We start from the raw sequence: 26,024 nt of genomic DNA on the forward strand, positions 1-26,024 counted from the left end.
TTTTTTTTTTAAGTTGGTTGTTGGTATGTACTGTCAGTTTTGAAACAGAGTGATTTCTGCAGATATTTCACTACTGTTGTTTCACTACTGCAGATATACAGGGGATTTGTAGCCAGTGTCTTGTGGTCATTTTCACTTTTTTTCCCCATTCTTTTCAGGAACTAATGAGTGAAAGCAACTTTATATTGTATCAAAATTTTTTTGCCTGTACCCACATAGTTACATTTCTGTATTAGGAGATTATGTGCTTATGAAAAAAGTTTATTGTACAGAAAAAATATGCATCTTATATAAAGGTCTCAGAACTCTTAGATAAGATTTATATATTTCTCCTCCAAAAAGTGCAGAGGAAAAACTCCTCTAGGATGAGATTTTATTAAAATATGTTTCCAAAAACAGTTGTTTGCAGGAAGTGAGCTATTCATTCTTTGCTAGGAGTTATGCTGAACTTGAAGAACAGTTTTTCTGCAAAAACTGCTTGGTTCCATTGAATATTCATAGCTTGAATGATTGAATGACTTGGACTTACAAGATACCTTGTGTATACTGCAGTTCATTTTGTTGCTTTTTTATATACATTCCTATTTCCTTGTTTAATAAAATAGTAGTTTCTAACTGAAAATGCCAGGACCTGAGTTGCTCAGATCATGACTATTTCAAGTCTTTGTCAACCTGTAAGCATTCAATTTCAACAAGTTGATTTATGCTGAATTGAAAGAACTCTATGCAGCAGGGATGTGGCTTATGTATCAGTTGTAGTTAAATTGTAGTATCCTATTTGGATGTGAGAGTAATGCTTTGAATAACATTAGTAACGATGAGGTCTTGTTTAGAAATAGTTGCCTGGTATCACATGGAAACTGAACTTTTCATCTCCTCGGTGGAGAGATGCAGAGGACTTTGATCAGGTTGTTGCAGAATATTGGGTTTTATGGTAGACTGAATTGAATATGACCATTCCTGTGTTCAGTGAAACTTGGCAGTGCAGGGTCAGTGGTTGGACTCGATCTTAAAGGTCTTCTCCAACCTAAATGTTTCTGTGATTCAGGGCTAGATTTCTAATTTTTTGTGTTTATATTTTTTTTAAACTATGTATTTGCAGCTGCAACTTGATTTGTAAAGGAGCTAACACTTTCTTTTAGTCATTCTCTCAGTGCTTGTAAAAACTTTTCCCCCCAATATTGTAGCCTGCTGTTTTCTGTGCATATTTGTATTTGTTAAAGTGTTAGCTGCAAGATGTTTGAATTGCATCAGCATTTTCAAGTCCAGTGAAATCCAAACTACCTCATGAAATAGCTACTTGCCAGTAAGTCTCCAGTTTAATAGTAGTTTGAGCAGTAGTTATTAGCTTGTGAGGTCTCCTCCAACATCCCTTGGCCTCCCCTCTCCAGTTTACAGAAAAAAAAAAAAAACAAACCCAAAATTTTGTTGTAAATGCTGTATTGGGAAGGATCTTTCAGGTTGTTGCTGCTTACAGGTTGTTCATAGACTCTGTTTCTACGAAAAGACCATGTTATTCCTCTAATACCTTGCTCCCTTGACTTCGCTTTTAAGCTTTATGAACACTGATTCTGCTAATAAAATTTGTTAGAGAATGAGATTGTTGTTTTAACACTAGTTAAATTCACCTTTCAGTGGCTCTGAACAAGTTGTATTCCTGTGTTGTAAGTGTGGTTTTCTATTCCCAAGTGCAATTTAATGATGCGTCTTCAGCTGAGAAGTACCATTTATAATGACAAATAAGAGACTGCAGTTAGAGAGGTTTCATACAGTGCCAGAATCTCTCAATAACTCTCCTAAAAGCTAAATTTCGTTTGTTCCACAAATGTCATAAAAAGTTCACTTATGTATATGCTTGCATATTTAGTGTATGATACACACTTAGTTACTGGAACAGGAAATTACTGTTAGGCGATGCTGAATGGATAAGCAAAAGTAGAAAAAGTACATATTCCCTTTGCATTCAGCAGCTGATATGTTCATTTCTTCTGTCTTCCAAAATCCATTGTTAAATCTTTTGGCGTAAATTTTACATAAGAAAAATAGGCGCTTTTTTAATGAATACCAGTAATGAGTACCAGTTCGGCTTTCATTGTATAAGAGATGGTTTTGCCAATAAGCACTAAACAACTTTTGTGGTGGTTACTTGCCCTACTGCTAAAAACTGTTTTTGGGCAATTCCACAGCATTGAGAATGCTTGTTGCCAGTCCCCCATCCTGTCCTTCCCGCCCCCTGTTTTCTTACTGCCCTGTGTTCTTTCGTGCCTAATTCTGTATTTTTGGTATATATTATTGTAATATATTTATCTGCTTTTTTACATAAATGTTTTTGCACAGGCACTTGTCTACATAGCTTTTTGATTACAGTAAGTAAAAATAGTTTATAGTGTAGCTGAGGTTTTAGACAGTGTAAAAATAAAATTGTGTGTATACATGAATTAAGTTAAAGCTCTTAATTGCTGCATAGGAAAAGATATGTATATTTAGTACAGCAAAATACTTATTTTAAGCTTGTTCTTTACACTTACTGCAGCAAAGGTTAAAAACCTGTAAAATGCTAGTATTAGGTAGCAATGCTAATAGATGCAAAATCAATTGAGTAATACAGTGATTACTAAATTGTGTTAAATAATTACTAAAGGAACATTTAATATACATGTATATGAGTGATTATATACTGGCCTATGATTCTTTTACTGGAAATGTTGGGATTACCTGAAGCCTAATTTAAATAAGAGCTTTAGTGTAACAAAAACTAAATTCTTGGACATTATACTGTGGAAAGGTTAATATGTCAAAATTGTTGAAAACCACACAAAAGACAAAACATCTGTGTCAGTACTGATCTGAGCAGTATGGTGAATATTTTTCTGTTGATGTAAAAAAAAGATTTTCTTAATTTCAGAAAATCCTTTAGTTTGAAAACTTCTTCACATTCTTATTTCTGTTTGTTAATGTTTCATATTTTTTGAAGCTTGCAATGAATTGAAATTATTCAGAAAGCTGAAGTATGAAAGGCATTGGACATGTAGTTTCAGTATCACCGTAATTCTTTTATCCTTTGCAAGTTTGTTTTTAACATTTTGTTTGTAATGCATTGTCCAGCCTATCACACTTCACCTTGTTTCTTCTCTTTGGTTTTTTATTTTTATAGAGATTTAAATGAAGAACTAGGGAAGACTATTGTGTGATGAACTTCGGGTGAAAAGTAAAAGTATTTTTTCACAAACTTTGACTGTCTGTCTCTTTGAGATAGTGTTATAATGTATAATTTTGAACAGGTGAAATCTGGCTACCTGGAAGCTCAGTTCTCACCATGTTTGCCAAAATGGTGCACATTAGAGTCCTGTGTAGACTTCAGATCCCAGTTCAATGTGTATTTTTCAAATTTTACTCTTCTGTGTTCCCACAAATTTGTCTTTCTCTGCAGTGGACCAAAATAAAATACCTGCTATTTCAGGGATACTGGCATTGTCAGTTGGAGATACTGCTAGCTGAATTTTGGCCAGTCTTGAATGCTGTTAGGTTTTTGTTGTTTTGTCCACTGTAGTAAGGTGGAAAACAGTTTGTGTTGCTCAGTGGAAGAACTTCATTAGAGCTTAGTTGTGGAAATATTTTTGGAGGAGGGTTGGTGGTGGTGGTACTGGGTGTGGGTATGGAATTACTGCACGACATGCCTCTAAGGCATACTGGTTTTAATTAATAGGATATTTGAAATATTAAATTTAGATAAGTCTAAATATATTGCTTTTTTAGTAGAAGAAGGGGAAGTCTTATCAGTTGTTTCATTAATATATAAATGCATGGGGATTTCCAGCACTGGTTAATTCATTAATATAGTATCTTAGGACAGTGTTGTTCCTTAGCCCTTGACTCTGATGTTAACTCCACTGACATATTTTTAACCAAAGTAAATAATTTTTTCCTGCCCTTCTTTCAAAAGCAAGATTTCTTCCTTCCAACTGATTAGCTGTGTATCAAGCAAAAGAAACTCAAGTTGGAATTTTGCTGTAATTCTTCACAAGAATTATGGAGAATAATCTAGTCTTTCTGGTGTTTTGTACATTGATGCTAATGCGTCCCTGATTCTGTTCAGGAAATTTATCTGGATCTTCCCCCACCCCCATCTGTGTTTGCTGCATCGTGTTTATTAGTTGGTTTTTCCTTTTCTGTGAGTGAGCTTATAGTTCATAATGGACATTTTTCTACTTTGTCCTTAAATTGTTGGTTGCATCAGCCTTTTGTGATGGTAGTCCTCTGGGTCATCCCCTTTCTCTGCTCTGATCTTTCCCAGAATTCATGGCACTTCCTGTCTTGCTTTGTTACTTTTCTACTTTTTGTGTCCACTTCTTTGGTGCAAGCAGTTCTTAAAAAAACTCTGGGATCTATTAATGGTTCACCACCATTTTATTTCTTTCAAAAATCTTCTGGGTAGCCACTTACTGTTTTTACTTTAATGCATGTTTGAGTTCTTATGTGAGCCCTTGTTAGACATAATTAATATGTTGTTCCATGTTATTGTATTAAATGCTTTGACGTGTACAGGATTTGCTGTGGTCTCTCTTAGAGGACAAAGACTTGAACAGTCCACCTTTCAGGAAACTTGCAGAAACTTGTCTCTGCAGAATTTGTTTTGAGCCCTTGAATTTGACTTTAACCAAATGAGGTGATGACTCACTTAAAATTAATTTCATGCTTATAATTAAAAGCATTTTTAATAAAGCATTAATAATACCAGTAAACTTTTAAAATAGAGTCTGAATATGTCTTTCAGCCAATGGTAATGACAACAAGAAATTCAAAAGTGATGATAAAATGGATGGGGCGCCTTCTCGTGTTCTTCATATCAGAAAATTGCCTGGGGAAGTGACAGAAACAGAAGTTATTGCTTTAGGTTTGCCTTTTGGTAAAGTAACCAACATCCTGATGCTGAAAGGGAAAAACCAGGTAATTTGCTGCTTTCTGTTTTTTAATATGCTTATTGTCTGATTTCAAAATGTATTGTTCAAATGCTATTGAAGTGAGTCATAAAGCAGTAAGTATTAAAGAAAAAAAAGAGCTTTTGTTCCTTTATTTTTATTTAATGAATTTATACCATCTTTTAGTAAAGTTTCTAGGGAAATGGAATGGTTGGCACCTACATAAAGCAAAAAGTTAGATGGAAGATAAATATTTATTCCTGCATCTTCACAGGTTAATTTTTGGAGATGATGTAGTTTAGCAAATAATTTGGCATGTGTAGAATGACATTTTCTGAAGACTGTTTTTTGTCAAAATGTGCTATCAAACCCTTTGTTTTTTTATGTATGGCGAATATGAAGATATGCTTTGTAGATACTGAAAGTGACCTCTTTTGATTACAGGCTTTTTTGGAACTTGCCACAGAAGAAGCAGCTATCACGATGGTTAATTACTACTCTGCTGTGACACCTCATCTTCGTAACCAACCCATTTATATCCAGTATTCCAATCATAAAGAACTAAAGACTGATAACACACTTAACCAGGTATATTGACTGTTCAGTAGTATTGCAAAAGCAGACAGTAGAAGATGAGGCATGGCATGTGTTCCTGGTTCATGTGCCATATGTTTGAATCATTTGGTTTTGCCCACATTCTAACATTCCTGTAGTCTTACCTGTGATCATTCCATTTTGTGACACTGAGAGGGATTTACTTTCTATGTGATCTTTCCATTACAGTAAATTTTCTTAATGTTTCCTTAATGTCAAAAGGCAAAGGTTTGGAAGTGTGTTTTTAATTTTTTTTTAAAAGTTCAAAAAACTTTAAAAATGTTGGTCTTAGTTTACAGACCGTAGGATGGTGGGATTAACTTTCTTGTTCTGACGTCTGAGATTCCAGTGCTGATTTGAATTCCCCTAGTGGTAATGGCTAGTGCCAGTGCCTGAGTTTCAGTGCTTTGGATGATCACTCCAGTAGCACTGGTAAGCTCAGCTGTGATCTCCTTTTTCTGGAGAATAATACCATAATGATCACTCTAGAGACAAATGTACTTAATAACAAAACACTGTTTTGCTCTCCATTTTGCTCTTGCCTCTCCAGGACCTGTTGTGCAATAAATACAGATACATATGTTTGTTTTTAGTAAAATAAAAGAGTAACGTGGTGACCAATTCATACAAACTGTAGAGAGATAAGTACATGGTACTTAAATGTCTTTAAATTGGCTACTTATATATGATGCTAGATGTTATTTTGAACTTGTTTGATGAAATACAAGAATTTTAGTATTTACCATTGTTTAGTTCTGTATTCCTGCATATACTCACATTAATTTTAATAATGATTGATATATGTGTAAGTATAGATAGATAGTGCTGACAAGGGTCATATGTTAAAATTAACTTCCCAAGTTGTAGCTGTTGAGTTATACAGTTTAAACTTTTCCAGTCACTGCAAGGACTGATGTTTAATTGAGAGGTGCTTATAGAAAGTAGGAAATAATTATGTAACTCAGCCAAGTATCTGGCCATCTTAAAAGTCATGTTTCATACATTAGGGAAAAGAAGTGTAATCAAAAGACATTTTTACACAGTTACAGTAGTTACTGTTAAATGTAGAGGTAAATCTTGTTTTCCCAATTGGTGTTCACCAGGTCTTTTTTTTCCCCCCACTTTCCTTATTCATTGGTTTGTTTCAGTATGAGGAGTATCATGTAAGTTGTGAGAGATGAAATTGTGTAGTATCTCTAATACCTTTAAAATATGCAGTATGCATTAATATGATGGTTATTATTTTTACCTGGCATGCTCACTTGCCTCTTTTGTTTTGTATTGTTTTTCTTCATAAGGTGACTGTAATGAAAGTATTAAATGTGACCCCTTTTTTCTGCACTTTTTCTTTCTCAGAAAAAGACTCTAATCTTTCTGATCCTGTCAGTTCTGGCAGTGGAAGTAGTTACATAGATGTGTGTTTTTGTGATATCATCATGTGGTTACCTTTGAATTCCTGAAATCCTGCTTGTGTTTAAAAACAAACAAAAACCCCATCTATGGAGAGGATTTTGTTTTTTCTGTTTACAAAAGAGGGTGGATAACAGGCACCAGTTTGTTTACCTCTCTGGGTACTACTTCTGACATTTGTTAGTCTTGTGTATTATTTCATTGTGTTAAAACTGAGAAGGTTGGAGGTGTTAGTTTAGAATTTTTCCCTCCCATTAGAGCCTTCTACATAATTAAAATGACAGTGAAATGTTAGCCGAGAAAATCTTTTGAACGTAATTTAAGTACCTCTGCTTTCTGTAGGTTTGGGGTTTTCCTTGGTTGATTTGTGGGTTTGTTTAGTTTTCTTTCCTGTAAAGGAAAGAATCTTGAAACCTTCAAAATCCTCACTTTCTTTATCCTTATTAGTAGAACAATAAGCTTTCTACTAGAAAGATTGATCTTGGTGCTGTTTGAAGCCCGTCCTTAAGGTGATGTAAGGATTAACTGATATTTTCATTTTTGTTGTCTCTTCTCACAGACTGCATTGCACTTAATGTGGTGTTGTGTCTGTAGCTCTGAGTTTTGAATAAGGGAACTATTTTGTGTTTCTGGAGTTAACTGTATTAATTTCAAGGTATTATCTTGAAATATTAAGAAAAATCTCTCTTCTGTCATATTTTTTTAAGCGGGCCCAAGCTGTTCTTCAGGCAGTGACGGCTGTGCAAGCATCAAACGCTCCCATCAGTGGGACCACTGTTAGTGAGAGTGCAGTGACTCCAGCTCAGAGTCCAGTACTTAGAATAATTATTGACAACATGTACTATCCAGTAACCCTGGATGTTCTTCATCAGGTCAGTCAAATTTCACTTCAGCTTGAGCTATGTTTGGGAAAAACAGATGTCTAAAACTGTACAATGTTTTTGGCAGATATTCTCTAAATTTGGTGCTGTATTGAAGATAATCACATTCACAAAGAATAACCAGTTTCAAGCTTTACTGCAGTTTGGTGATCCAGTAAACGCACAGCAAGCAAAACAAGTAAGTATAGTTCTCTTTTACGGCTACAGATCTTTCTGTACTGTCAGCATTTGTAAAATGTGGATCTAACAGAGTACTGCCATAACAGTGCATCATACTCCACCACCATGTGTGTGAATGTTTTGAGATTAAAAAAAGAAAAAACTGGAAGTTATTATATAATATGTTGTTATACCATGTGGCATCAGTGCTTAATGATAGTATGTTTATAGATACTGTCTAAACTATTTTAGACACTTGTATGAACAAATATTATAGTAAGACTGCACAGAGATGAAATAAAGTGCAAGACTGCAATAGTAAAAATGTCAACCAGAAGTAAGAATGTAGGATGTCATGGTGATGCATAATTAATTCACCATAAGCAGCAAATTTAGTAAGCCTCTTGGATTGTTGTTGGCAGGTACTTTTAAGCATCCATACAAGGATGTGATTGATTGATGGATTAGTTACAGATTTGTGGAAGTATTTAGTTATAGTATCCTAAAAAAGAAAAATCTAAACTTACTTGTGACCATAAATGCCCAGAAAAGAGTGCAGTATACTCATGTGACCAGACTGTGGAGAAGCTTTGTGGCAGTGATGGGTGAGCAGGATCTTGCTTTTGTTTTATAGGAAACTCTCCTATCCTGGTTAGGAGAGGCAAGAACAGGTAGCTGGTTTTATTCATTATAGCAGGAGAGAGCCTGTGGATAAATTATGGCAAAGATCAACAGCATTTCATCTAGACCAGATGGTTTGAATTAATTGAATGGGATATGTTCACATTTGTGGCAGTAGAAAAGTTGATCCAAAGGGGAAGGTGAGATTTTTATTATTATTATTATAATTTTCGAGAGATAAATGAATTTAATTTATGTTTTCAAACCTTCACATGCAGTCTGAGTTTGAGGAAGGCTGATTAAAATTGATGTGCTGGTTAAGTGTTGCTTGGCAGCATAAAAAGTGCTTATTGCCTCTAGATGACAGACTAGCTGAGAACTTCACAAAAGTGAAAACCTCACACCTCAGGCTAAGTTGGCAAATTTTCCTCTTAGTAGAGGAAAGACAAAAATGGACCTAATTTTCTCTTGTAAAGAATGAGGACTGTATTGAAATAAAGACTTTGTAAAGTGGTGGCAAGTGATCTTTTTTGTCCCTATCACCAACTGAAATATGGGCACTGAGTAAAGAACTGTGAGATGGTCAAGACAGGGAATCACAAAAAAATTAATACTTTTTCAAAAAGCAATGTGTAAGTTTTCATGCTATTGAGGAAAACAAGAGAGAAGAGACAATTTGCAGTTTGATTTAGGTGGTCCTGTGAAATAATTTACTCCTGAAAAGCAGTTTAGAAATACTTACAGATCAGAAACACAATTTAAATTGGGGATGTGCTTTCCAAAGTTGAAACAATATCAAATATTGGATTATGCCTCAGATTAGAGAGAGATGCAAATATATCACTGTAGTATATAAGAATTTGTTTAAAATGGTGGTACAAAAACTAGATCTTAACCTACAAGTTCTGCAGAAATCAGTTGTAAACATTTATATTTGTATTTGCAGTATTTGATAAATAGTTGGATGCTAAATGTGTTTGTTAGAGAATGTTGTAACGCAGGCTTGACTTGTGTTTGGAAAGCCATTTTTTCAGTAGTAGATGTTACTGCTGCTTTTAAAGTGCTTTTCTGATGCAGTCTGTCACCCAAGTGACGTCTTTTGACCTCATTTTTTGAGTTATGTATATTATCAGAAAATTTAATGGAAATGGACTGTAGTGATACAAAAATTATCAGTGTAATTCTAGGAATATATTATAAAAAATTTACAAATGAAAGGATGAGGTATGTAAAAGTGTGAAAGGAATCTATGAATCTCTTGCTATTGTTGACTTCAGGCAAACTGATACTAGCTTGTGGGACCCTATTGGTCTTAAAAAAATCCCAGCATGTATTTGTTTCTCCAGTTTTGCATGTTTTGATTAGGATACGTGGTCATTTGTAATGGCTTGTGTGTGAATGACTAAACTTCATTGAAAAAGTTACTCCTGTATGTACAGTCATTGTCAGAATGATGTTGGGGCCTTGCTGTCAAATTGAAATGGTCTCAGGTTTATAGTTTCATACTTTAATCAATCTATGCGTAAATGTACAAAATGTTAGGAGTAGTAGCAACTGCATTTATTAAAGGATGCTAAATTGGAAGGAAGGTTTGATTTCCCCACTATCCTCACAAACTGAATAGAGTAAAATACAGTTCTTATGGTGAAGCCACCATGATAAAACATGAAGTGCCACTAGAACAAAAATACCTAAAGCAAAGAAGCAGTCAGGTGATAGGAAAAAAAACCCCTTCAGTTTAAATACATCTGGAAGTAGAAGCAAGATGATGTAGTGGCTACAATTAAGTTGCATGGAGTTCAAGATCAAACACATGGTAGAAGAGTAAAGTTTTCAATTTTTTTTTCATCCAAGTAACTGTAGAAGATAATGGGGAAATTTAATCTTCTGGCAGCCCTCTTCACAGGAAATCAGAATGTGACCTTAATAGAAATTGAAGACTTATTAAGGAAGTTAAAGAGCAATTTGAAAAACTCAAATGATGTAAGTACCAAGGAGAAATGCTGTGCATTTGAAGGTTCTGAGAAAACAGTGACACTGACAAGAATGTGCAATATGAAGCCTTTAGCCCTGTGGGATCTCTTGCAATTTGAAAGAGCAACTAGTGAAAAACCTCATTCCTGTTCCACTTGTTTTGTAAGAAACTCATTTCTTGTAAAAGTAGATAGTGGCTCCACTGGTAACTTGTTTCATCACCACCCTGAGGTTGGGTCATTATAGGTTCCTTGGGTGAAGACCGGGAACTTCAGGTTCTGTATAATGAGTGCAGCAGTCTAGCCAGGGGTGGAGAATATAACTGAGAATGGGCAAGAGTGGAGCACATTGAACTGCCATGCTTCTGCTAATGAAGAAGGTTCTTCTGGAGATGTCTGTATGGAGACACTCTAAGAACTAAAAATAGCCCATTTTCATTGTAAATGATGACTACTCTTAGCATAAGCAGCAGGCTTAAATATTTGAACACTAGTAGTTTGATATACTGTGGAGAGATGAGAGTGCCAGTGTTTCTGTCTGAGAAGCTGGCTTATTCAGAGGGTTGCCTTCGTGCAAATGTACTGGAAATACTCTTCCCAAATCAGGGATGTTAACAGTTATTAATGACTCATCTACAGACAATTAACTGAGGCTCGTATGTAGGGCATGCCAGACATCTTGACCCAACACGGGTTAAAAATACCACTAGAGGTTCTCTAAACAGTTGGCCAATTGATCCTTCCTTGGCCCACAGGTCATTCAAAGATTCCAGTGAGGTTAGACTGCACATGTCATCTTTCCAATTGTTTTGACTCACATCTCTCTGCTGGTAGCAGTCTGCAAAAGATCTCTGCTAATCTGCATTGCCCTAAAATATGTAGTAGGAACTTCAGGTAGTCACTGCAGAATGTAAGAAAGGACATCTCCAGATAGGATATTGAGCTGCAGGGCTATTATCCTCTATTATTTTATTAGGCTTTTTTGGACATCTTTAGTTCTAAGGAGCACAATTTATGCTCAGAAACTCTAAGTAGAGTTCAGGTAAAAGCAAAGTGCTGAATTGCATAGTATCAGAAAGTCCAGGAAGTGTAGCAACAAGTCCTTTGCACATAAAATATATTGATTTTTGAGAATAGAATGTATTTACATACACTTTTTAGCCACAGAAACTTCTTGTATTTAAGACACGTCTCATATGCAGACACGTCAGATACGCATATCTGTAGGACATCTTGGGACATATCTCTCCCAAGAGATACTTACCATATGACCTGCAGTTACTTTGAGGTACTTACTTGAGCTGGAGTATGTTTTATAAGTGTTGCTTCCCTGGGTTTGGGGTATTCTTAAGCCTTTAGCTGTTAGATCGTTTTAAAAACCTAGATTTTAGCCTTATGGGTTTGCTGACACAGGCAAGATGAAGAATGGTGCTTGTATTTGTAGAAGGTCTCATGATTCATGATGTCCTTGGTTTGGCCCATGTGTCACCACATGGTATGGTATGACATGTGAAAGAAATACTCGAAAGAGAAGTTTCTTAGCAGTATCTAGAACTCTTGGAGATGATGTTTGTATGTACATTCATTAGCAGTGAGTGGCTGGTGTCATTGTTTTTCAGGATATCTGACAGGAACAGTGTTTGAGGACTTGTTGTACATTCTTTTGCTATACAAGTAAGAGCTTGGGACACACATTCACATTTGTGACTTTAGGTGTGAACAATTAATCTTGAAAAAGTGCTGGTTGGTAAGAATCTTCCTTGCATTGTTAGAGGTGTATGATGCTGCTGGTGGAGATGATTGGAGTGAGAGTTTTTTGTTCTGGTGCTTGAATCCTTTCCTAGAGTTTGACTACAGTGCTTATTAAGAGTGCATCTCATTCCTTTCTGGTTCAGTACTTACAGTCCATCTGTGTCCCAGCTACAAGGGATTTCTCTTGTGCAGTACCTTTTATATGTACTTTTGATCACTTTGATTTTGGCAGAAAGAGGAGTTTTTGGTTTCGATAGAAGTTTTAGTTACTTTTATATAGCTCTCTTTAAACATTGACTACTTTAGAAACTACAAACACAAGAGATATCTTGGTTTGCTACTTTTTAAAGTCTAAAATATTTTCATCAACTTAGTAGCTTTCTGCAAGCCAGAAATCCATATTTCTACAGTCTCCACACAAGAGGTCAAGTAGGAATCTTGATGGGTCCTGTGATTTGGACAAACTAAAAAATGCAGCCTTTCAGTCTTGTTCACACCTCTTTTCTTCATTATGGGAATGAGTGTTCTCTTGCTGGGCAGTGGCATTGTATTTGCCACTGTAAGTAAACTCTGGTTGGATAATTTGGACCTTAGTGGATTTTAGAAGCTAGGAGGTCTTCAAAAGTGATAGCAGATTCTCAATATAAACTTTTTAGGGTGTAAGTGTTCAAGTGATACTCTTTTCACAGACACCAGCAGGAGTCCTGGATTCTGCTTTGTCACCATGGATAAAAGAGCTAGCAAATGGTGTATGATGTAATGGTGATGCCCAACACCACCCCAACAATACGGAATTAGTTAAGCTTGTGTTCTGTGAATAAGGACAGTAAATTTTGCTTTTGCAATATTGTATAAAGCATTTTGTAAGCTGAATTTCAAGCATAGGAGTTTCTCTTTAATTGCTTTTGTTGATACAATGCTTAGATTTTCCAGTTCCTATAAATTTTTTGTTCTATATGTTTTTAGAGCTTCCAAGCTTTGGCAAAATAATTGTATTGACTTACATATTCTTTTAAATTGACTCCTAATGGTAGTAGTTCTCTTAGGTGGTTTCATGAGCCCTGGAGATGTCAGGTGTGATAATACATTTTGTGGGGACTGCCTTGCTGGCCCAGGTCTAGCAGAGGGGTGTCTGCAAGGTGTTCAGTTTCCAGATGCTTCACTGGATGAAAATAGCAGGCACACAAGGTTTTCTTCTGCATTTCTTAACTCAAAATAGTAAGCCCTATCAGAACCTGAATGTGTTGGCAAGTACACTGCAGATGTAACCCAGCTAACTGCAAGCGCTAGCTCAGGTCTAGAAGTGGTACATTTTAGTCCAGACATTGAAATAAAAGATCTGATGTGTGTATTTGAAAATTTGCTTTACTTGGTTTTTTCAGTGCATATATATATATATATATATATATATATATATGGTAGCTTTACAAGTAACATAATGACTTGATTGAATTCTAATTTTTAAGATGAGCTGCATCTTAAAAGCTAAAGAATCCTTGCATTCTTTAAGAATTAAACTGACTTTGTTACAAAAATTTCCGTATTTAATGGGTAGAGCTTTGACTGAAAGGAAGATATGCCCAAAATGGACTCAAATGCAGGTGTCGACTTGCCTGGTGGATAATGGAGATGGAGGAAACATATATATTATATATGTGTGTGTGTGTATGTGTATATATATAATGTTGGATTTTTAAAAAGTGTTTTCATAGAGTACTGTGTGTCATGTTAATAGGCATTCTTTCAGAAGTACCAATTAATTACGAAAATGGGATTTCTAAAAAAGAGTATTGGTAACATCAGGTTAGCAGTTCAAGTTGGTTTTCTCTCAGTTTTGGCACTACTAACCTTTAAGGGGAGAAGGAAAACATGTAGGAATAATGTATATATTATGCCTTTACAGATGGCTGTCTAACATGGTAGTTAAGTATTGATTTTTTTTTCTCAGTCAATTTTCCATGTAAAAGTCTTGATTTTTTTTTTTTTTCTTTGAGAAACCTCTTTGGCATTATGTTTGAATTTAAGCTGTGCTGTGGAATCCAGGTTAATGAGCTGTATTCAACAGACAAAATTTAAGTTTGACAGTGTTAAAATGTCCTTTGCCACTTTGGTGCATAAAAACAGTTTTTAGGTAAGAAGGAAACATCGAGCTTCCTGGAATCATGTTGAGAGGTTAATGCATTTTAATTGGTTTTAAGCTAGACAGTAAGACAGATAAATATCTATACACTGACCTTGTTTAAATAAAACAACCAAAAACCTCAACCTTGTGCAACCAAGTGGTATTGTGTGTCTTTTAAATAAACTGCGATTTTTTTTTTCAGGCCTTAGATGGTCAAAATATTTATAATGCTTGCTGTACCCTACGAATTGATTTTTCCAAATTGGTGAATTTGAATGTCAAGTACAACAACGATAAAAGCAGGGACTACACTCGTCCTGACCTTCCATCTGGCGATGGACAGCCTACTCTGGACCCAGCTATTGCTGCAGCATTTGCAAAGGAGACCTCTCTTCTAGGTATGACATTGACATTCTTCTTCTGTATTGCAAAGCCACTTCATGAAAATATTCATTAATCCTTCTAACAACTTAAATAGTGTCCAGAGGTCCATTCAGGGCTCAGTCTATATTGTGATCTGAATTGTAGTAACACAATTATATTGTCTTTAGAAGCACTGAAAAATATTTATGAGAACTTGCATGACAAAATGACAAATGCACAAAGTATTAGAAAAAGTCGTTAGTTCAGCTTGTATTCCAAAATCTGTCCTTCCTTCTTTTGTATGTTCCTGTCTGTGGCCACCTTGCCCACCTTCCCACCTAGTTTGTAAGAGACGTCACATGATTTGCCTGATTTCTTCATGCTAATGATTATTTGTAATATTAGATTATGAAACTAACATTTTGCTGCTTTCCTTCAAAGAGGAAGGACCCAAAATACCCAAAGCCTATGGTGCTACCTGTAGTTTTGTGAATAAAAGAAAAAAAATCAGTAGTTGCACTTCTAGTGTTATGTTATGAGTTCTCTGTATCCTGTCAGCCTTTGAGTTCATCAGAAGCTGGTGAAATGCTCTGAGAAGGTACAGATATATCTGTCTTCTGCCTGTTACCAGAATAATCAATGCATACTCCTACTCCTGTCAGATTGGTTTCTGGCGAGAACACCTTTTGCTCTTTAAATGTAATAGCACTCAGATATAGAATCATTACTTTTAGAAAAGCTGATTTATTATGTTGTGATCATTGTTCTTCCCACTTAGTCTTTTCCTTATGTTTTTTCTTTCATAATTTCCCATTTTTGTTCTGAAGAAAACATAAGAACAACAGAGATTTCATGGAGTTTTGTACAGTCTGGGCCAAACTGAAGTAAGTTTCAGTTATTGTAGGAAAGAGAGGCCTCTGCTCTCTGTTACAGGAGATAGAAAGCACTTAGTGAACGATGAGAGCCCAGGAAGAGATAAATATTGTAGCTAGGGCTACTGAATGTTGCACTGTATTTGCCCCTTCTCTGAAATCAGGTTACTTGAAGGATACATTTCAAATCTAGTTGTGAGGTACACACAAATCCAATTCCCCAAATTCCAGAGTGCCTGACTTTACATTCCCAGTATCGCTTTCAGCTACAGCAAAAGTTTTGGGATGTAAAAAATACTGTAAGAATCTATGAAGTCTCTTAAAAAAACTAGCTAGAGTTTATTTTCCTTTTTTCTCCTTTAACTTGCCATAATGTAAAAATTGAAATCTCTCATTTCATGCTTCAGTTGGGAAGGTGGATGAGTGTTCATGTAGAAGTTTGACACCCTAGAGATGCGTGCTGTAGGAACACCCTTGAGGCAATTAGTAATTCTTTTGTCAGCCTGTAATGACTAGAACACAGACATGGGGCTGCAGTATGAGTAGTAAGTAGACAAAAGCAAAGTAAAGCTGCTTATTAATGAGACCCACAATATCAGGGATTTAGGAGAGCAGAGAGTAAAGATTCCTGATTTATAAAACAGTGCCAAATGCAGTTACTTATGTAACTCTAGTTACGACATTTTCCTGAATCCTGAGAAGTTGTTTTGTAGTCTCAGGCTTACTAATGTATTTCCTTGTATATAATACTTACAGTATGCATGAAATTAACAGGTTTAATTTGCTTGGCATGGTGAAATCACACTGTGTTGATGCTTAGATCATTTCATTACTATGGATATATTTAAGTTGGGTTACTGTACTTGCTGCAGTTATGTGACTTTAGTGGACTTCATCATCTGTTACTTCAGAACTGAAAGTCACTTAGATACTTTTGATTTTTGTTTGCATAACCACTGAGTTTTCTAACAGTTTGATTTTAATCACTAATTCTTTTAAACTGTTTGTTTAAAAACAATTTCTAAAAAAAAATTATGAAGATGACAGTCACAGTAACTAATTAAATATTTGAATTTGTCCTCCTTGGGTGGGCATGCACTGTTTTTCCAAGCTGTAGAAAAAGAAAAGGTACACAACCTGAGTGACTTTCATTGCAGCTGTGAAACATTTTCAGAGCATCGGTGAAGTCAGTCATGTTTATTTTGATGAACAGTGGTGACTTTTTATCATGTTGGCTTTTTCTTGTGTGAAAACATCCATTGTTTCAAAAGAGGCTTAAGAGAGCTGGGTACATTTCCTAATTCTGCTCATGGCCAGTTGGGTGAGCTTGGTATATTGTTAACTCTTTATCCTCTGTCAGATGGGGATGGTTAATACAGGGATTTTTTGTTGTTATTTTTCATTTTTTTCTAGTTGACTTTTTGCTGTTTTTACAAAATTTGACTTCTATAGCCGAAAAATTTTACAAAAAGACTCTGTGGTACTGTTGATGCCTTAGTCGTTAGGATAATTGTCAAAATGGGAATGGTGCTTGTTTGAATATGGAAAACCAGAACTCTCATTCTGGGCTGCTTACTGTGTAAAAAGGCACAAAATATAAATGATGTAAATAAGAGGACAAAGGATAGAAAAATACCAAAATCCAGAATGGATGCTTGTGCATACAATTAATTGCTGCATTTATTCAGATACTCAAAAGAAGAAGGGTGAGAAGATTTACAATGTTGTAACACTTGTAGCTTTGTAAGCTGTTACACAGAGATGTGAAACTGCTGACTCCCCCAAGGCAGTATGAAGCAGGACAGGAAGGAGTCAGTACAAGTGGTGGTGATTACTTAACAGAGAGCCATGAAGAGGGTTCATAACAGGTTCATAAACCCAGTTCTTGGTCAGTTTTGCTTACCTGCATTAAGATGATTAACAGTGCCTGTGGTTTTCATGGAAGTTCATAATATATTTTTAGTATAGCTTGAATATGCCTGCTATGAAAATGGCATTACCAATTTGCATTTCAGAAGTCACACAAAAGGATAAGCTGAGAGTGAATAAATAATGTGACATGTATTTTAACTTCATTGATGAAAAGGCCTCAAAGGGCTAGAAAGAAGGTATATAATATTTGTATGTTTTCATTAATATCCTGAAAAAACCAAAATCCTGTTATCTGTAGTTGTTGGAAACTAAAATAAAGCTAATGACAAAGATTTCTAATACTAGTTGATTATGTTGTCAAAATAACTAACATTTCTAAATAGTTTCATACAAGTTCTAAACAATATGTTATTTGGTAACTTACTCATAAGAGAAACTCTTCTTATTTTAATTTATTAAAAAAGTTTTAATTGCATAAATCAGAATGGCAAATCAAAGTACAGTGGAGATTGCAGACCAAGAATGCTGTTCCACAGCTGTTTGCTGCGGCTTTGTAATTTGTCTGCCCTTTTCAAAAAATGAGATCTGTGTGTACTAAGTAATCAGTTAAAAACATATCAATCAAACAGGTGATCTAGCCTGTATGCACCATCACTCATTCATCTACTGCATCCTCACCTGTGAGAAAATAAGGTTTTGGAAGCCTTTGAGACTGTAAACTGGAAAAATTTCAATGAGTGTTAATGGTTTTTGAAAGAAGGAGAAAATTACTAGTGGACGAAATGAGCTGGTTTCAGATGAATTATCAGAGGCAATTTTTTTTCTTTCTCTTCTGTTTTTTACCTCACATATGACACAATACATATAGTCTCCCTCTTCCTCCCCCTCCCCCCCACTCCCTGCCAAATAAAGTTACAGATGTCACAGAAAAAAACCTTTGGATAACAACAGCTGTATTATACTGAACCACAACAAATGAAATATTTTGTATAAGAACTACTTCAAATAGCAAATACTGATATACTTTACTCACAATTTAGATATTTATTTAATATTACAGCTGGAAATATATTGCTGTGCTTAGCTCACACAGCTTTATCCCTTGCGTCATTGCTGGCATTCTTTGTTAGCACTTTCCACTAATGCCCCTTTTTGAGATTCTTGCTGACAATTTTGAAGGATAGTCATTGAAAATACTTTTATAGGAATGGTGTTTAATCATTGTATTTTTGCTTATTCAGTGGGACCAAAGAATGTCCATGGGAGACTGTGATGCTATGTAGAATTCTGCCTTTTAAAGTATGAGTTACTTGGCTGTGCTATGCCCAGCTGTGGAAAGAACCATAAAAACTTCACTAGTCTTATTTAGGTTCCTTTATTCCTAAAAATACTGGACTGGCTTGAAGTTTCTAAGGTTTAGGGAAAGATGTCTAGACATACTAGAAGACTGGATGTGCTCTATTAAGACCTGGCAGCTTGATATTTTCTAAAACTTATGGGATTGCTATTGACCTAGTGTAAAATAAGTTGTATCTCCTTCAGGTGGGGATCAGTCATGCCTTACTGTCCTGGAAAAGTATTTTGATACATCAAGTGCTCTTTTACTGAACCTTGCATGATGTGCTAATTCAGTGTTGATCAAATAAGATAAAGCTGTTCCTATATAAACTATGTGTAATGCATATGTGTCACAAGAACCTTTCATGAATCCTGTAAGAAGCACACTCAACTCATACCGCAGTGACTTGAGCAGACAAAATCAGTGTTTCTCTGCAGGGCTGAGTTTCCTTGAAGGAGAAAATGTAAGAGCACTACTGAAGCTTGAGCTGAGGGTAATGTGCTTCTTCAGAGAACTGGATTACTAAAGGCACAGAGTGTGTTGGGTCTTGAATTTAGAAGGTTGTGTCCCCATCTCATGCCAAGGTTTTGAGAGATGCATAAACCTCTTCTCACATGACCAACTGCACTGTTGGGTATTTAGTCAAGCACCAAGTTGAAGTGAGGAAAGTCTCTCAAATGATGATGGGAAATAAGGATGTAATGATGCAGAGATCACAATTAGGGTTTATTCTTACTGATTTAATCAACATTTACTTTAGGCCATCTTGATAAAATAGACACTTCAAGCATTTTGGAGTGCAGTGGAAACAATTTTGCTGCACAGTAATGGTTATTTGAATAGAAAGTACTTTTTACATCTCATAACTTTGCAAACTTTATCTGAAAAAAATTTTCTGCATTTCTCTAACGTTAATTTACCAACCCATTTCACAGCCCTTTGGATGACTTTACATTGGGATTATCTGCTGTGTAGAGGGGTGTATGCAGCACTAGTACTGATATAGGAACTTGATTTTTTAAACGACTTGTGTGTGTTTCGTAAAATATGCTTTATTTTAAAATTAGGGCTTCCTGTTGCAGCTGTTCCAGGAGCTCTGAGTCCTTTGGCTATTCCAAATGCTGCTGCTGCAGCTGCAGCTGCTGCTGCTGGCCGTGTGGGAATGCCTGGAGTTTCAGCTGGTGGCAATACAGTCCTCCTGGTTAGCAATTTAAATGAAGAGGTAAGTGAAACAATTTTACATTTTTTCTCCCCCCTCTTCAGTCACACTTCATTTGTCAGTATTTTATAATTTCTTTGCATTTGGCCTCTTACATTTGGATTTTAAGCTCAAAGTATTTTTGCTGTTTTTTTAATAATCCCCAAAGCTTGTTTTAAAGCCATTGTTAAATACATTCTTTTTCCTAGGTAGCTAACAACTTAAAATATCCTTTGACAGTCAGCTACCTATTTTTTCAAGAAAAATTTGGTAACTACTACATGTTTGAAAACCAACTATTCTTTCTTTTGTAACTATAATCATGTGAAGTCAAATTTCTGTTTTGTTTCTAATTGTTTGCTGTTTCATTTCATGCTTATATGTCACATTTTTGAGTCTTAATTTATGTGAACTACTCTAACACATTTTTCTTTGAAGGTTCTCCCAAAGATCTTGACGAGGCACTCTTCCAGTCTCTCTTAGTAATTTTTTTTCTTTGCAGTTACTCATTTGTCTTAAAAAAAAAGTGGTGGCAAAGCATTTTCACCTTAACTGTATCTTTCTTGCTAACTCTGAAATCTAAAGGGATTAATTTAGTTTTGCATTTTTACTGTCCTTTACATTTATTTTGATGGCTGTGAAAGCTGGTATGAAATGTGGGAAGTTTGTATCAGTCTAGCTGTTCCATTTTTAACTGGCCTCTGTCACTGTAAATCATTAAGCTTTTTTTATCATCTAGTACTGTTTTGTCATCCACAGCCTTGCATGTTAAAATGTCTTAGATCAGAGTGCCATTTTGAAAGATATTTTGCCTGCATTTCATAACCAGCCATGCTTACGCAGTTAAAGTTTAAATTTTAAAATTTCTATTGCATGCTTTTTTTAATTTATTTTCATGTTGAGATGAAATGCTGTAGTTTACTCTGGATATGAATGTACTTTACCCATATTTGTCTTGGGTGACTACATTTTACTCAGTTTTTCTTGTACAGTACATAAACCAACCATTTTCTGACCAAATTCCTGCATTTCCTATGTACTGACCTATATTTTATTTTTTTTTGTTCCCCACTTCCTTATTTTTTTTTTCTTCTGCATTGCTGTATTCCCTCCCCCATTTCATCCTTTTCCCCGTGTGTTCAACTTCCCTTTCCTTGTCTTTACCCAAATTCCCATGCCCTTCCCTGTCTTACCCTCTCCTCGTCTTTGTCTACGTTCCCTGTCTTCATTCCCTATGTTCATGCTTCTGTGCTTGAACAAAATGTTCCTGGGACCAACTTGCCCCAATTAACTGCCTTGAAACCATGATCCATGACCACCTCACCATTCTGCGGGAACCACCCTTCGTTATGGATGATCTGTTCATCTCCGCTCTTCCTCGACTCTTCTCTCTTCTTGTCTTACGCTGCTTGCTCTTCTCTCCTTCTAAAGATGGTTACGCCCCAAAGTCTGTTTACCCTCTTCGGTATGTTATTGTTAGCACTATACTTTTATTATTGATTTGATTTTGTTTTTATGGCTTTTGTTTGGTTGGTTTTTTTGTTTCACCTTAATTCTTATTTGTAGCTAGCACTTTGGCTTAAAGTTGAATAGTAAATCTTTTGCTATTTTTCTTTTGCTGTTTAAATCTCTCCATAGACACAGATTTTCTTTTAATGCATGCTAATATATTTTGCATGGACTTTAATTTTATATCATTCACATAGCTTTGAGGGTTTATCAGAAATTATTCTTTTCAAAATTCACTATTCAAAATCTTTATCTCCTTTATTCATTTGTGAGTGTGTTGAGTTGGAGTGAGTGATCTTGTTGCTGTCTGAATGTTCCATTGATATGTCAAAATATATTACTTAGGTGGCTGGCTTTAAAATGAACTTCTTCTTTTGGGTTACTTTTGACTTTGAAAAGGTGTTTATGGTGATGTGCAGCGTGTGAAGATTTTATACAATAAGAAAGATAGTGCCCTTATACAGATGGCTGATGGAAACCAGTCACAGCTGGGTAAGATTAGTTTTCTGTTTATATTCCCTTTAGTCTAAGTACTTAGGTTGTGTAAGATCAGGTGAACTAAATGTGTTTATATTTGTCAGTCTGTCTCTTATCCTGGTTATCCACCAGATCCAAAATCTTTTTGCATGCACTTGTGTTCCAGAAGGTCTGCACCTGAATGAATACCCTAAATGAATTCAACAGCTGAATCAAATGTGATGATCCCTAAATAAAATTTAATATTGACAAAGAGTCTGCAGACGTAGTTCTTGATTCCAGTCCTTTAGCACACTGACCCTTTGATTTGCTTGAGTGTTTTTCTTCTTCGCTTGTGTGAGGTACCACAAGCTGTTGAAAAGTAGCACTCAATTGAGGAAACTTGTCTCTTTCAGCCATGAGCCATCTTAATGGACAAAAAATGTATGGAAAGATTATTCGGGTCACCCTTTCTAAACATCAGACAGTACAACTACCTCGAGAGGGACTTGATGACCAAGGGCTGACTAAAGATTTTGGTAATTCACCTTTGCATCGCTTCAAGAAACCTGGTTCAAAAAACTTTCAAAATATATTCCCTCCTTCTGCAACACTTCATCTGTCCAATATCCCGTAAGTGTTCACTGTCAGTGAGCTGATGGTATTTGTGTGAATCACAGCACACTGAACTGTCTAATGATTTCCTGCTTATGCTTGTTTTCTTCCTGCCTGTAGACCGTCGGTAGCAGAAGAGGATCTACGCACATTGTTCGCTAACACTGGAGGCACTGTGAAAGCATTTAAATTTTTTCAGTAAGTAGCTTTTCTGCATATAGCTCTAAAAAAGAGTTTTGCAGCACATCTTAGGAAAAAGTACATATCAGATAGCAAAATTAGGAGCAACTCGTGTAGTGTTCAAGTTCCTAATTCTGTTGCTTTGTTTCAGAAGAGATCACAAGATGGCACTTCTTCAGATGTCAACAGTAGAAGAAGCTATTCAGGCTTTGATTGATCTCCACAATTACAATCTGGGAGAAAGTCACCATCTGAGAGTTTCTTTCTCTAAGTCAACTATTTAAAGAGGCAGATAGAGAATGAAAGTGTATTGCATTGTTTGGTGTTGTCATCTTTTGACTGTTCAGGAAAGTGGGGACCAGAGTTTGTCTTCTGTTTTTTTATTTTTTTTCATGCTGTTATCATTCCTCAATTGTTTAAAAAAAATGAAAAGAAAAGGCAGTGATATTAACTGCTATTCAACTGTTCAGCTGTTGTTTAGATAAACCATTGTTCTGTTTAAAAGATTTCAACTTAATACCACATTTTTTCAACTTAGTTGATGTACGTGCCTTAAAAAGGAAAATTAGTACTGCTGGAACTGCATAACTAGTAAAAAGCAAAATTGGTTGTCTGGGGCACATTGTTACATGATAATTTAAATATGTTTAGGCAGGGGTGTGTAAAAAGGTTAAGTTTTTGTTTTCTCCTGCTTGATAGATTTCTTTATCTGCTGGCTTGTCACTTATTTTTCTTTTTAATTGGATAAGATGCATTACGCTGAAAGATTAAAATGATTTTATTTGATTTCTGCTACTTTTTGCTTTGTGTTCTTTTTTAAAAAGGGCCTTTTGTATTTTGTTGTTCTGGTCTAGATTCAGTTCTGAATGTAGGCATTAGTTAAAATTAACAAGGTACAGAATATTAATTTCTTAAAGGACAAAAAGTGACTTCTGTGACTTTGAGCCCTACGTGAAAAGCATTGTGGAATCTTAACCTTTTTGTACACACTCTTGTGGGATGTATCATATAAATGTCAGCACTAAGTAATGTCTTGTTTGTGGCTGAATATTTTTCGTAGATGTTTTTGAAGTTGACATGACTTATGTGCATTTCAATATATATTGCCATCTTTAGTTTGTAATTAAGATATGGAATATGGTTGTGGATTTCTGAGCATGTACAGACTGGTCAAGCTAGTTCAGGAAACGGTGCATGTATTTTTAAATGATGAAGAAAGTTTGCTGCAAACGCTTGCAGGAAATTTTGTGGCAGTTTTCTAAAACTGACAACCAGGTGGGACCAAAGTTTATGTGCCTTTAGTCTTAATTTACCTTGCATTGTAATATTCAGTTTTAATAAATCTCTTCAAAATATTTTGTATTTAGAAATTGATCTGACTTTACTATAAACATGGCTCAGAATCTGCAGATCCAGTTAATTTGAAAGCAGTTCACTGACAGTCTGAACTGTTACCTTGATTCTGTTTAAATGACCAATACTTTTTGAAATTGATGTACTTAGTTTCAAGATTCATAGATTCTGTTATCTATGTAGAAAAAAAAAGGTCATGTATATTTTCTATTAGTTGAGTTTTTACATCTTTAGAATTGTAAAATTCAGTATAGTTTGGAAGTGGCACAATTAAAAATTAATTTTCTAACAAAGTTGGGAGGTTTGATGGTTGTTTAATTTCATTTTGTGTGTACTCTGCTTACCTCTGTAGCATGCTCAATAAACACTTCTGTAGCTCTGTATTCACCTTTTCTGTCTTTCTCTGCTGCTTTCTCTCTCTCCTCTTCTTTGTTTTTCACTTCTATCGTGCTTCTAAATTCATGTTTATTCTCTGCCAGGGTGGGAAAAACATAATATTAAAAACTACTATTTATGGCTTTTTACCATAAATCTGACATTGGGAAGAATGCCAACTCCTTATTTTCAGATAGTTACCCCTTTGCAGGCATATGTGCAAATTAAACATTTCCCACCCTGTTATAACTTACTGCTTTAAAGACATAACTTTTATTGTAGTTTGTTAGCTCTCTCTTTCTATCTTTTTAGTTTTTAAGCAGATTTATGCACTAATAGATCTCTCAGGTTTGCCATGCTCTCTTGCTGCAAGTTTCATCTTTCATTTTTTTTTGTGTCTGCTAAAGATTTTCTACTAATCATTCAATACAGTCATGGGTGAAAGTAACAAAGGATTTCACTTGAGATCCATGGACCATACATGTTTGAGAACACGATACTTCACCTTTTCAGAGTCATGGGTTCAGATGAATATTAGAGCAGTCTGGGCACTTCAGTAGCTTTTCTTTATATTACCTTGAGCTGATTGTTGTGGGGTTTTTTTCCCTTTTGATTAGCAATAGGATTTTTCACAGTTGCCGTTTAAGAGTAACTGAATGATCATGGAGCATTCGGTAAAAGCTGTCGGCATTCCAATCCAAACATTTTTCAGTCACTTTGCCAGTACGACCACTGTAGACACATTGCTGTCAGAATACTTTGTGAACTGATGTCTTCCTTTGGATGGCTTTCAAATCAGCAAATAGCTATCAGCTTTTGAAGGTCACGAAATAATGTAGGGGCTTGCATTAGTCTTAATAAATTCAATAAAATGCATTTGATCAGAATTACACCCAATATTTGATTTAAGTTATACTCTAGGTATTGCAGTGATTGCCCAGTGTGAAGTGCTGGTAGAATCCTATTCATCCATACTCAGAGCTTGTGAATCATCATCTTTTTACAACTCGAGCACCCAGACGCACAGATGTGACTATTTCCAATGATTTAAGCAGTAGTTAAGGGTCTGACTGAGCTGATCTGTTATGTTTTTCATCTGTACAATATGATGTCCCATATTTTTCTAAAATAAAAGTGTGTCAGATTTCCTTTTGTGTATCAGAATGTGCTTGCGTGTTTCAACTAGAAATGTGACTTGAAATTTGCCATTCTGTGTGTTCAGCTTGTGCTGAATTATTTCCACTCTAAAACATGTATCAGCATACAGTGCTTGCCATATATGTAATTTTGAAATAACTGTAAACATCTGCACTGATTGTATACAAATATAGGGGTTTATAAAAGGGTAATTTAACTTCTTGCCAGGCTTATTTCCTTAAAAAGAAGTTTCTATACTTTTCTCATTTTGAAAATTTCAGTGGCAAAAACCTCAAGGGAAAGCATACATATTGGGTTTGACTT

General features: G+C 35.4%; 1 protein-coding gene across 5 annotated transcripts in view; it reads left to right on the forward strand.

Moving 5' to 3' along the window:
- PTBP2 (polypyrimidine tract binding protein 2) overlaps positions 1–25,721 on the forward strand; it is a 46,162-nt gene extending 20,441 nt beyond the window's left edge. For 2 of the 5 annotated variants that reach the window (XM_063407567.1, XM_063407571.1), the window contains 11 exons: positions 4,775–4,947; positions 5,364–5,507; positions 7,631–7,795; positions 7,872–7,982; positions 14,634–14,829; positions 19,945–20,099; positions 21,507–21,540; positions 21,984–22,076; positions 22,457–22,673; positions 22,776–22,853; positions 22,987–25,721. In XM_063407567.1, coding sequence (XP_063263637.1) covers positions 4,775–4,947; positions 5,364–5,507; positions 7,631–7,795; positions 7,872–7,982; positions 14,634–14,829; positions 19,945–20,099; positions 21,507–21,540; positions 21,984–22,076; positions 22,457–22,673; positions 22,776–22,853; positions 22,987–23,119 — 1,499 coding nt within the window. In that variant the 3' untranslated portion in view covers positions 23,120–25,721. The remainder of the gene's footprint in view (positions 1–4,774; positions 4,948–5,363; positions 5,508–7,630; positions 7,796–7,871; positions 7,983–14,633; positions 14,830–19,944; positions 20,100–21,506; positions 21,541–21,983; positions 22,077–22,456; positions 22,674–22,775; positions 22,854–22,986) is intronic. The other 3 variants (XM_063407568.1, XM_063407569.1, XM_063407570.1) reach the window with 3 other exon arrangements.
- Positions 25,722–26,024: the final 303 nt, after the last annotated feature.

The sequence above is a fragment of the Prinia subflava genome, chromosome 10 (genome assembly GCF_021018805.1).
Source record: "Prinia subflava isolate CZ2003 ecotype Zambia chromosome 10, Cam_Psub_1.2, whole genome shotgun sequence".
Lineage (NCBI taxonomy): Eukaryota > Metazoa > Chordata > Aves > Passeriformes > Cisticolidae > Prinia > Prinia subflava.